The sequence below is a fragment of the Odocoileus virginianus genome, chromosome 10 (assembly GCF_023699985.2).
Source record: "Odocoileus virginianus isolate 20LAN1187 ecotype Illinois chromosome 10, Ovbor_1.2, whole genome shotgun sequence".
Taxonomy (NCBI): Eukaryota; Metazoa; Chordata; class Mammalia; order Artiodactyla; family Cervidae; genus Odocoileus; species Odocoileus virginianus.
The window spans coordinates 25,036,574-25,049,723 of NC_069683.1; the positions used below are offsets into that span (position 1 = coordinate 25,036,574).

General features: G+C 44.6%; 1 protein-coding gene across 6 annotated transcripts in view; it reads right to left on the minus strand.

Moving 5' to 3' along the window:
• HIPK3 (homeodomain interacting protein kinase 3) overlaps nt 1-3,165 on the minus strand; it is an 83,720-nt gene extending 80,555 nt beyond the window's left edge. For 2 of the 6 annotated variants that reach the window (XM_020872461.2, XM_020872454.2), the window contains exon 1: nt 3,074-3,165. In XM_020872461.2, coding sequence (XP_020728120.2) covers nt 3,074-3,095 — 22 coding nt within the window. In that variant the 5' untranslated portion in view covers nt 3,096-3,165. Of the gene's footprint in view, nt 1-1,065; nt 1,425-1,932; nt 2,286-3,073 lie in introns of those variants that run through there. The other 4 variants (XM_070473200.1, XM_070473199.1, XM_020872459.2 and 1 more) reach the window with 3 other exon arrangements.
• Between the last annotated feature and the right edge of the window lie 9,985 nt (nt 3,166-13,150).

A 13,150-nucleotide genomic window follows, 5' to 3' on the forward strand; every position in this document is an offset into this window, starting at 1 on the left:
TTATTCAATTTTCCCCATAAATACAAAAAAGAACCACACACAATGAAATATCCAAAATATCAAATTTATCAGCACATCTTTACCTTTACACAAATTAAAAACGTTTCAAAAATCTGAAAAAAAAATAAACCTCAACCATTGTATTTCATAAATAAGTGTACCCTATACTTCACTAATACGCCCATAAATATACCAAGAAATAGCCTGTTGACTAAAAAGTACGGAACTTTAATTTACCTGGTTGGTACATCTCAATTACTCTTAAGTGGCATGAAGGCATGAGGTAACCAACAAAACTATAAAAACTATTTTTTAAAGAAAACAAAAAGGGTCAGTCTTATTTTGTTTACTTAAATCCTAAGTTTAATCATGACCTATCAAAATCTTATCATGGCTCATTGTATAAAATTAGCACCGTACTTGCAAGCATAAGCAGAATTTAGACTTATCAAACATATGGTGAGGCTTGCCTAGCTTCTGAAAAATTGAGAATGCAGGATTAAAATGTTTTTAGTTGGGTAACAAAACTCACCGATCCTGCTTAAAAGTTCTCATCAAAAATTTGATTAAGAGAACCTCTTAACATTTTAAAGCGCCCAGTAATTAAAACTTGGAAATAAACGGAAACGGTTTAAATATAAATCCTTCATCTTCAGAAGCTACAGCTAACAAGCAAATACCTAAAATAGAAAAAACAAATAATAATAATCACCAAACTACTAAACAGAGGCACAGGCTGGTTTACCAGCTAACTTTTCTGGCCCTAGACCAGAGAGACATCAAAGTTGACAATGGAATCAACCATGAGCTTTGCCTGTAAACTGGACGATAATCTGAAAAACTCTGTTGCTAACAGAAGCTCCTTTTAATGAGAAGCAGCGACCGACAGGTGGAAAAATAAATTCTAACAGGGCAGCAAGAGGTTGTGAAAACACGGTTCAAGGACTGAACGTGTTGTGACTGCTCTGTAACAGGTCCAAGGTAATTTACGCACACACCCTTCAGCGCAATTCCTCAAGCAGAGATAAGACTGGGAAACAACAGGCTTCGCCGAGAGCTACATACCATGTTAAAACAGCCGTCTCCCTCCTGACAGGAAAACAGACATTTCTCTCCTAAGTCTGTCCGCGAGTTCTCCCAGCGCCGCGAAGGGAAGCGGGCGGCCGCCACCGTAACGAGAGACGCCGGCAACAGACCCGCCGCGCGGCCGCCACGCCTTCCTCCGGCCGCGGCTGGGGACGCGGAGCGGCGGATCACATTTCTCCTCCCCAACAATCACACGCACTCACGTCCCTCGAGTTGACACCCTCCGGACCCGCCGCTCGACGACGCTGGGGACTGGGCCACAAAGCCAGGGACGCAGCCATCGGCCGCGGCGCTCAAGTTGCGCGCGTGCGTGTGTTTGTGTTTGTTCCCCTTAATGAAAGACAAGAGGTCTCCGTAGTGACGGCCCAGGCTGCGGGGAGGGAAGAGCCCCCCCTCCCCGCCCCGCCAGTGGGACTAAACAAAACTTCGGTTGCTGGGAAGAGCCGTTGCGCAACCCTGGCAGGGGGCGGCGGGGGCCGCCCGGCCCAGCCCCAGCGCGGCTTCCCGGAGGCTGCGCCACCGCGCGCAGGAACCACGCGCGGCCCCCCGCGTCCGGCGGCCTCCGGCCTGGGGCGCCTCGGCCTCGAGGGAGACGCCTGGATCCGCCACCCCAAGGGGGCGAGGCGGAGAGGCGGAGCAAGAGCGCACAGGAGATGCGGACCCCGGTGCGGAACGCGCGACGGGTGCGGACCGCTCAGGGGGCGTCGGGCCCAGGGAGGGTCTGGAGGAGGGGCCCGCTGGCCTTCCGAACGCAGGCGCGGCCGGTGGAGCCGTTCCCCGCCCCCCCACCCCGCGCTGCCAACGCCCGCCCCGGGGTGGGGGCGCCCCCTTACCCTAGTCCCTTACCTTCCTAGAGGCCTGCGCTCTCCCCTCTTCGGGCGGCCGCAGCCCTGAGCATGTCCGGGGCGGGTGCGGGGCCGCGCCGGGGACAGGGAGCCAGGCGCTTCAGCAGGCGGCACCACCCAGCCCGGGCTCAGGCCCTCTCCGCGGCCGCTGCCATCTTGTCCTGGCGGCTGAGAGGAAACGGCGAAACACCCTCCCCCGACCGCTGCTGCTGCTGCTCTGGCTGCTGAGCGCCGGGCCCGTTTCCCTCATCTTCCTTCCCGGGGATTTGGGGTGGGGACGGTTCGGCTGGGGTGAGGGGTGGTGAGAGGCCGGCCGGCCGACCTCCGATTGCTGGGGGGCCTACGGACGGCGCAGCGTGCGGGGCCCGCGGCGGTTGGGGCCCATTCCTGACGCCCCCGCCGAGACTGGAGGAGAAGGAAGACAGCCCGGAGCGGCGGCGACGGCGGGGCCCGCGGCTCGGTCTCCTCTGGTCGCCGCGCTGCCGGGAGTCGTCACCGAGGCGGCTGCCGCCGGCCGCCCCAGTCTCGGGCCCCTCCTCCGCGCCCGCCGGCCTCGGTCGCCGCCTCCGCAGCGCCACCGCCCGCCCGGCCGCTCTGCGCGCGGAGCCCCGGCGGCCCCGCTCGGCTCGGGCCGCGGCGCCTCCGCAAAGCCCCTCCCCGGGGCCCGCCCGCCCGCGGCCGCGCCCTTGTAGCTTTTAGCCCGCCTGGCGGCCGGCTAGAGTCGGATCCGGAGCTGCCCCACGCCAGCACCCCCTCTACTGTTCTGAACCTCATTCCTGGGCCCACTCCGCCAAAAATCTATTTTTTAAAAAGGTCCTAATGCCAAAGAAAATATGAAAATGCGGAAGCGCATTTTACAGGCCTTTCGACATCCCATAATCATAGTTTCCCCTGCCACCCCTTTCGGATCTGTTTCTTGGAGGGTTTTTTGTGTTTTTTTCTTTTTTTTTTTAAACATCTAATAATAAGGAAAGGGGAAATGCTTAAAATGAACAATCCCAGTCTGAATCCCAGGTTCTTCCCGTCTGGCCATCCCAAAGCATCAAGAGAATTATAAAATCAGCTTAAAGAACGAGGAAAAGGCCCTGGTGGAAATTCTCCAAGAGCATTTATGGTCCCCCGTAAATAAGAAGTTCACCCACCTCTGCGTTGATAATTCTCCATCAAGGCAGTCAGTTCCTCTCCCAGAAAGTAGTTATCTCCCTCTTGGAGACTAGGAAATCAACAGAATGGCCTTTCTAGGATGGTTCCATCCTAGAACCATAGAATTTTAGACATGAAAGAACCTTAAGAGATCCTTGGTCCAAACTCTTTTTAAGTACGGCAGGGATTCAAAGAAGTCGAGGTGATCTACTCAAGATTATCCTGGTCTGTACTCGCTCTTTCTTTTCCTTATTGAACAACTGACTTTATAGGTATCATTCAGAGTTAATCTTTTTAAATATTCATTTCCCCTGTTTCTTTTCATCCTGTATTAGTTTTTATGAGAACACCTTTCTCTGAGGCATGCAAGGGGCCTTTCTTTGTTCCCTTCATAATCTTCACTACGAGGATTGACTCTACCACACAAGCATTTATCCCCAGACGTGTGCTCTTGCAGTAACTGAGGCAGGGCAAGGGGAGCGGCAACTCGCTGTCTATCTAACTCCACACCTTGACTCCCTGCTGCTTTTCCAACTGGGAGAAGAGTATATTGAAGGATGCCTTTAAAAGAGAAAAGGATAGTATGCCCTGAGGCCGTAGGAAATAACGTTTTGCAAAGAGTTTTCTTCAAGTTAGGGAGGATAACCAGTTGCAAAGGTTTCCAAAATAGAAAAACAAAACACTGACTGTCTCTCAGATAGCAGCATATTAGCCATTCCTTTTTACTTAGTATTTAGTTACTTTTGATTTTTTTAAAAAAGCAGTAGTCAAAAGAACCAAAAAAGGATAAAAGCATGACTCAAAGGAGAAAGTTACAATAATAGAAAAAATCTATCAGTGAAACAAGAAAAATATTCCACTAGAACTTCAAACTTTCAGAATTCTTGCAAACATTTCTCTGGGTCACTGCTAATGGGAGGCTTCTATTCTATTACAGCATTGCTACATCTATGAAGGAAGCTGAAAAGGGGAAGGATTTTTTTTTTTTTTTTTCCTTTCTAGCCCTGTCGCTGATACTCAGTACACTGTAAGTTCAAGGAGTGGATCCTATCATTTAAAAAAGAAAAATAATTGTTTTGTGAATGCCTGTTACACTAGCTCATTTATAATAAAGAGAAGTCACTCAGTCGTGCCCGACCCTTTGCAACCCCATGGACTGTAACCTAGCAGTCTTCTCCGTCCACGGGATTTTCCAGGCAAGAGTACTGGAGTGGGTTGCCATTTCCTTCTCCAGGGGATCTTCCCTACCCAGGGATTGAATCCGGGTTTCCCACATTGTAGGCAGACGCTTTACCCTCTGAGCCACCAGGGAAGCCCTTTTTTATAAGCCCATTTATAATAAGTCCTTAGTAAATGTAGGTGAATAAGTAAATGAACACTAAGTTTATATGTTTTGTCTCTTAACTTAATCTCTTTACTTCCAGTCACTCCCTCTCTTATGCATTCAGAACACCAACCTCCAGATAATTCTTCAAAGCCCCTGATTTAGCCAGTTCATGAAATTTGTTTTAGAAAATGGAAAATGTCTCATAGAATTAAAGTTCTTTTTAAAATGCAGACTACTAAATTCTACATGAAAAAAGTTTATGCATAAAAAGCTTATAGCCAAAAAATAATCTTTTTGTTCAAAAATATTGCCAAAAGTTTTCATTCAAAAACATTGCTTGCTCTTTGGAAGATAAGCTGTGACAAACCTAGACAACGTATTAAAAAGCAGAGACATCAATTAACCAACAAGGGTCCATGTAGTCGCAGCTATTCTTAAAGAGATGGAAATACCAGACCACCTTACCTGCCTCCTGAGAAACCTGTATGCAGGACAACAAGCAACAGTAGAACTGGACATGGAACAACAGACTGGTTCAAAATTGGAAAAGAAGTCAAGGCCGTATGCTGCTTTAACTTCTGTGCAGAGTACATCATGTGAAATGCTGGGCTGAATGAAGCAAAAGTTGCAATCAAGATTGCAGGGAGAAATATCAAGAACCTCAGATATGCAGATGACACCACCCTTAAGGCAGAAAGCAAAGAGGAACTGAAGAGCCTCTTGAAGAAGGTGAAAGAGTGAAAAAAATGGCCTAAAACTCAACATTCAAAAAATGAAGATCATGGCATCAAGTCCCATTAACTTTATGGCAAATAGATGGGGAAACAATGGAAATAGTGACAAGCTTTATTTTCTTGGGCTCCAAAATCACTGTGGACGGTGACTGCAGCCATAAAATTAAAAGATGCTTGCTACTTGGAAGAAAGGCAATGACAAACCTAGACTGCATATGTAAAAGCAGAGACGTTACTTTGCCTTCAAAGGTCCGTATAGTCAAGGGATAGTTGCTCAGTCGTATAGTCAAAGCTGTGGTTTTTCCAGTCGTCATGTACAGATGTGAAAGCTGGACAATAAAAAAGGCTGATCACCAAAGAATCAATACTTTTAATTTGTGGTGTTGGAGAAGACTCTTGAGAGTCCCTTGTATAGCAAGGAGATTAAACCAGTCCATCCTAAAGGAAATCAGTCCTGAATATTCACTGGAAGGACTGACACTAAAGCTGAAGCTCCAATACTTTGGCCACCTGACTCGAAGAGCCAACTCCTCGGAAAAGACCCTGATGCTGGGAAGGATTGAGGGCATGAGGAGAAGGGGGGCGATGGAGAATGAGATGGTTCGATGGCATCATCGACTTAATGGACATGAGTTTGAGCAAACTCTGGGATATAGTGAAGGACAGAGAAGCCTGGCGTGCTGCAGTCCATGAGGTCACAGTCAAACACAACTGAGTGACCAAGCCGTGCTGAGAATACAGTGAGAATACACTGTATCTGAGAATACAGTGTGAAAAATGAGACGCCTTGTGAGCTTATATTCTCCCTATAAAGTTGGCTATCATACTAATAATTAGTATTAGCAGTCAAAAAGTACAGGGCACAAAGAGGGGACAGAACAGGAACCTAATCAAATGTAGGGAAGGGGGGAAGTCATGGAAAGTCTGGTTCATTTCTTATCCTCCAGGACTTAGTTCGTGGCACTATTGCTAAAGAATCTGCCTGCCCATGCAGGAGACCCAAGAAATGTGAGTTCAATCCCTGGGTAGGGAAGATCTGGAGTAGGAAATGGCAACCTACCCCAGTATTCTTGCCATGGAAGATTCCATGGACAGAGGAGCCTGGCTCGCAGGCTACAGTCCATGAGGCTACAAAGAGTCAGACACAACTGAGTTACTGAACACCCAGGACTTGGCTAAATACTTACTTCCTTGGGGAATCTCCTGGCTTCTCTGACTAACCCAAATTCCCATATATCTTCCTCTGTAGCTTTTTTCTCAGTTGCTATTTTATGTTTATTTTCTGATTTGTTTGATTAGTGTCTACCTCTTCCACCAATATGAAAGCTCTGCAAAAGTAGGGAGGACATCTTTTTCTGGTACTCCATTGTATGCTCAGCACCAAGGCAGTGGTGCAAAGTAGAGGACCAACAGGACCAGGTATGCACATATGGATACAGAGCCCAGTGCAAAGTGAAAAAGCGGGCCCCCTTGTTCAAATTAAGCATTTCAGGTTGGTGACAAAAAAGCATTAAACCAATCGTTGTTCAGTCTCTCAGTTATGTCCTACTCTTTGTGACCTCATGGACTGCAGCACACTGGGCTTCCCTGTCTGTCACTGTCTCTCGGAGTTAACTTTCTAAGCACAGGACTTTGTGCCAGTACATAGGCTGAATTAAAGTTAAGATGTAAAGGATATAGGAATTAGCCCTAACAAAGAGAGAACACTTGAGGGCAGAAGATAAGATTCATGCAAAAGTCATTAAAAAAAAAATGTGGTAGAGAGTAGAAATTTGAGAAGCTGATCGTTTTTAGTCAGGGTGAGGATAAATCAGAAGCAGATAAGAGTAGAGGGAGAAGCAAGATCCAAATTAGCATCTAGGTTCATTCCGCTGGCAAAAGAAACTATTGAAGGATTTAACAGGGACACAGGCCTTCCCTGAAAACTTGGTTGGTAAAGAATCCATCTGCAATGCAGGGGGACCCTGGTTCGATTCCTGGGCTGGGAAGATCCGCTGGAGAAGGGATAGGCTGCCCACTCCAGTATGCTTGGGCTTCCCTTGTGGCTCAGCTGGTAAAGAATCTGCCTGCAATGTGGGAGACCTGGGTTCGATCCCTGGGGTTGGGAAGATCCCCTGGAGAAGGGAAAGGCTACCCACTCCAGTATTCTAGCCTGGAGAATTCCCTGGATTGTATAGTTCATGGGGTCACAAAGAGTCAGACACGACTGAGTGACTTTCACTTTCAGCATGATCAAAGAAGCCATTGGCTCTCCATGTCAAATCCATCTGTTTCATTCACTTCTTTGCTTTTTTCTGTGTTTTTCTAATTTTTCTTTCAGTCTCATTCAGATTAAAAGCTAAAAAGCCTTGCAGTGGACCTAAAATGGTCTATAAAGCTCACAAGGAACTCACCTCCCACTTTCTCTCTCTCCAGCCCGTTTCTCAAAGACTCCAGTCACTGTCCCTCCTCAGCTATCTGGATCACTCTCTGTGCCTAAAACACTCCCTGACTAACCACGCACCTCCTTTTCAGATCCTTAGTCAAATTTACATTGTCTGTGAAACCTCCCTCAACAATAACCACCTATCTATACACATAACCGCCCCCCCCCATTTTTATCCTTATTATCCTTAGGTTTCAGTATCATCTAAGATACTATTTTGTAGGGTTTCTGCCTCTTCCCACCCCCCACCCCCTGAACCCCAACCTAGACAGGAAGCTTCCTGAGGGCAACAATTTTTGTTTGTTTTGTTGGCTGCATTGTTCCCAAAGCCTAGATCATTGTCTGGCATACAAAAGTAATGTAATCGATAACTGTAAAATGAACAAATGAGTTTTCTATGTAAGCAGTATGAAACACTCCATAAACTCAGAGTGTCAGCTGTCACGGTTGTTCAAAACACCCAAATGTGAAATCCAAGACCTTTCTCTTTCTGTATCTTAGGTCTTTGCCCAGCCCCCAGACCCCAAAATTACTCATCAAAAGGAGAACAACCTTCCCAGGTGGCACAGCATTGGATAAAGAATCTGCCTGCAATGCAGGAGACACAGGAGACATGGCTTCGATCCCTGGGTGGGGAAGAGCCTTGGGAAGAGGAAATGGCAACCCACTCCAGTATTCTTGCATGGAAAATTCTATGGACAGAGGAGCCTGGTGGCCTACTGTCCATGGGGTCCCAAAGAGTCGAACATACACACAAAGAACAGTCCTCCTCCCACTTAGCTTGTGCTCATCACTGCCCTTTTTCCTCACTTACCTCCTATAGGTTTCAAAATGGAGAAATCCAACAGCCTTAGGGAATGAGGCTGACGCTTCTCCAAAAGAAAAATCTTGGAATTCTGTCAGAGCCCGGGTCATCAACCCAAAGAACCCTTGCTCAAAGAAATTGGAGATTTGTTGCTGCTATTGTTGACTTCCTCCAGACCCTAGGTTTCCAGTCCTGCCTTGGTGGGATGTGGGGGGAGGAGCACTTAGTCCACCAGAAAGTAGACTCTGAGCAGAGAGGTTCAGCAGCAGGGAGCCTCTGTCTCCTCCCTCCTGGAAGCTCCCAGCCACTTTATGCAAATAATCTGCTTTCCCTCTAGATATCAGCTTTGTGCACCTGGGCCTCAGGGAGGGGCGGGTAGGATGAAAAAAATGCTCAGGAGTGTCTCAATACTACCTATATTTGCATGACTGAAGGGCCCACTCGAGTAACTCTTTGTAACCTAGAGATCTGTTTCCTTTCTTAAAAAAAAAAAGGTTCCCACTAACTATAGATCAAAATAATCTTGTCTTAATCTGGAAATTCACAAATCTCATCTTAATTCAGGAGTTTGGTACTACAGTCAGCACAAAAATCTCTTAAAATTCATCCTTGAAAATTATAAAAATTGCACCTAATGTATAATGCCAAAACCTGTGAAAATAACGTGCCATGGATTTTAAGGATTCTTCAATCAAGTAGATGCCATTTTGGTGTCAGGTGAATGGGTGCGTCCATCATCCTGGAGGAAGAAATTCAAGATTTAACAGAAGAACTGTAACAAACAGGGTGATTGCTAGACTCCATCTTAAGATGATGAAACTGGAAAAGCCTACAGTTTATAATCGTCATTAATAGTCTTAAGTGCTCTAAGAGGTGAAACACATGAAACGTTTACTTTATGACTACTTACAAGTAGCACATCATTAATATGTACGTATTACTGTACAGGATTATATACACAGAGAAATGTGTATTATACCTTGCATGCATGCCTGTTCAGTTGCTCAGTTGTGTCCAACTCTTTGTGACCCCATGAACCATAACCTGCCAGGCTCCTCCACCCATGGGATTTCCCTGGGCAAGAATACTGGAGTGGGTTGCCATTCCCTTCTCCTGGGGGTCTTCCTGACCCAGGGATTAAACCCAGGTCTCCTGCATTGCAGGTGGATTCGTTACCATCTGAGCCCCCAGGGAAGACCTGGTTTCTGTTTTCACATATAGGCTCATTTGTGTCATTTTAGATTCCACATGTAAGTGATATATGGAGTTTGTCTTTCTCTTTCTGACTGGCTTCACTTGGTGTGACAATCTCTGGTTGCATTCTACTTCAGGTTTGATTGAATCCATTGCATCAGCTCCTAGAGAGAAAAGGGCTGCCAGCACCCACATTGTTTACGTTTTCCTTTCTCTCCAGAACTTCTGGAGTTTAATTCTCGGAAGTTAAATGTACTGATGATGCAATTTAACAGAGTAGCATAGTTTTTACATTAGAAAGAAAATGTTTAAACTGAGGAAATGCAAAGAAGGCAAATAAACCATCGATCTTGTTTTGATCTTGACATTTCCCTACTCACAAGCATTTTGACTGTGTCACCTACTAAAACTGTCCGTATTTCTTAATTTGGCTGTTGAAGGACATTGCACTTAGATTCCATAAAACCTTTCCTTCCATTTTTCCCATATGCCCTGTGATCCCACCAAAATGTGCTTTTCTCTTTCCCCAGTGGTAACCTTTTATTTCTCCATGCTCATCAGGGTTGCCTTCCCATCATTGAAATCCCATCCTTCCTTCAAAGTTAAATGTTCATGCCTCCAAAAAGCTTTGATTGAACATACCATTCTTAAGTGACGTCTGTGCTCCCCACAAATATTTTTTAAATCCTACCACTTGCCAGACACTGTTCTGAGTGCTTTTGTTTAATTATTCAAGGATAACTGTTACCTTGTTCTTGTATAAAACTGCTCATTTTATAGATGAGGAAATGGAATCACCGAGAGATGAAAAACCTTGTCGAGAGTTAACACAGTAAATAATGGAGCTGGATTTGTAATTAAGCTGTCTGGCCTTAAACATCTACCCCAATCACAGATTTTTCTCTAAATGCATTCTTGAAAATGTTTTTATAAAGCATGTAGGAATAAAGGAGATTGTAATTTCCTTTGGGAAAAGTTCAAATTGAGGACTGTGTTCCTGACAAGTCTCTGCATCAAACCATGGCTATGACAAACATTAAACTCTAAAACAAGTAGTTTTATAATTCTCTAAAATAATACTTGGAGAAGAGTCACCCAAGCTCATCGTGGCCCACATTCTCCTTTCACAAACGAGAAAACAGAGATGAGATTCAGGTAGGTAAGAATAGAGGCTCAGGTAGGTTTCATTCCTTACCCAAGACCGTCCACATTCGGTCCTCTTGCCTCAGTCACCCCGACTGACTCATCAGAATGACTTTATTCCCAGAACAGAAACCCCTTGATCTATCCTTAAATTCCTTCTTTCCTCTTTTAATACCTGAACTAGTGAAACAGCCCCGTCCCTCCACACTCAATATTGACTACCTGACTCCAGAATAGAAATTACCCACCCCTCCTTTTTGAGCTCACCGTTGCCATAGTGGAATTTGTGAGGAAGTATGCCACAAGCATCCAGGAGAATCTGTGGGAATGCCGATCATGCATAGCCAGGTAACTGTTGCAATAAAAACTCTGCCTGCTAATCCATGTTCCTCTGAGTTAGGGAAATTTCAGGCATTTAAGGAGACATTCTCTTGGTCAGGGTCTGTCCTCATACCATGTCACAGCCTACTCTACGTACGTGTCAGTCTGGCTCTTCTAGGGGACAAGAAGTAGGGAACTGCCCTCCCAGGGCACTGGCATGGAAAATGAAGGGGGACAGCTCAAGGACAGCTGTGCCTTTAACACCTTTCAGCAGTGAGTCTAGGTAAGGTTGTGTATGAATTGGTACTCTCCTTTTTCCCTTGGTGCCTTTCTCCTCCTTACTTGTGATGCTCTTTATATTACATTTGCCTACACACCTGGACTTCCCATTCCTCCCTTCAAAGATACTCCCTACAAACTGCAGATTATGCTCTGGCTGCCAAAAGTGCCCCCCCAGTCACAATCCTATTCCCCTCCAGCAGCCAGAGATCTCTACCATCAAAATTACTTCTTTCTTTCTTTTTCTTTGTTAATTTTTAAAATGTTTATACAAGTATAGTTGATTTACAATGTTGTGTTAGTTTCAGATGTATGGCCAAGTGCATTAGTTATATGTAGATCCACTCTTTTTTAGATTCTTTTCCCATTTGTGTCATTGCGGAGTATTGAGTAGGATTCCTTATGCTATACCACAGGTTCTTGTTAGTTATCTGTTTTATGTATAGTAGCGTGTATGTGTCAGTCCCAGTCTCCCAATTTATCCATACCCCTCCTTATCCCCTGGAAACCATAAATTTGTTTTCTACATCCATGACTCTACTTCTGTTTTGTAAATAAGCTCATTTGTACTCCCTCTTTTAAAAGTTTTGAATGTAAGTGATACCATAGATATTTGTCTTTCTCTGTCTGACTTACTTTCACTCAGTATGACAACCTCTCGGTCCCTCCATATTGCCACAAATGACATTTTCCGTTCTTTTTAATAGTTGAGTAATATTCCATTGCATGTATATGCCACATTTTCTTTATCCATTCCTCTGTTAATGGATATTTAGGTTGCTTCCATTGTAAACGGCGCAGCAATGAACATTGGAGTGCATGTATCTTTTTGAATTATAGTTTTCTCTGGTTATATGCCCAGAGATTTCAGGGTCACTCCTCGCTTTGATGAAAATATCCATTCCCCCAAGTAAATTCAAGTTTAATCTTAAGGAAAGGAAAGGAAAGTATGCTATTTAAAGCATCCTTTAAAATGTTATGTTTCAAAGTAGTTAAAGCAGCCAATAGCCTAAACAGTCTTTTGTTGGAATTAAGAACAGCACTTCTCATGACGATTTGCTTCCGTCTATCAGAAAATTGTCCTATGATAAGGATTTCGTTAAGGCAGCACACTGTTCTGCCATATGTCTGAAAGACTTCTTAATAAACATACAAACCTGAGATATTTGCAGTGTGACTCATGCCCTCCACCCTTCCATCCCAGCAGCCCTGCTGATACAGCCTCCCTTTCTTGTCCTCTGTCCCTCTTAGGAAGCAGTAAAAGGAGACTAGACAAGAAGTAATCAGGAAACTAAGTTGCCTGTGTGATGCTGGGGGCATTTCATACCTTTCCAGGTCTTTATCCTCATCTTTAAATTTGATATAATATTCATCTTGCAAACAAGTTTAGGATTAAATAAGATAGATTGTGCAAACTCAATATATGGTGGACTCAATGTGAAAGTTAGGTGACCACCTTAGATGAAGGTGATCAAAATGTACAAACTTCCAGTTATAAGATAAATACATACTAGGGAAGTAATGTACAACATGATAAATATAATAACACTGCTCTATATTATATATGAAAGCTGTTGAGGGAGTAAATCCTAAGAGTTCTCATCACAAGGAAAAAATTTTCTTTTTATTTTGTATCTATATGAGATGGTAGATATTCACCAGATTTTCTGTGATAACCACTTTATGATGTATATAAGTCAAATCATTGTGCTACACACCATAAACATACACAGTGCTGTTAAATGTACACAGTGCTGTGTGTCAATTATATATCAATAAAACTAGGAGAAAAAAGAAAGTTAGGTGAATCTAAATGTTTAAAAATGTCTAATTAGTAAAATTTCAGGC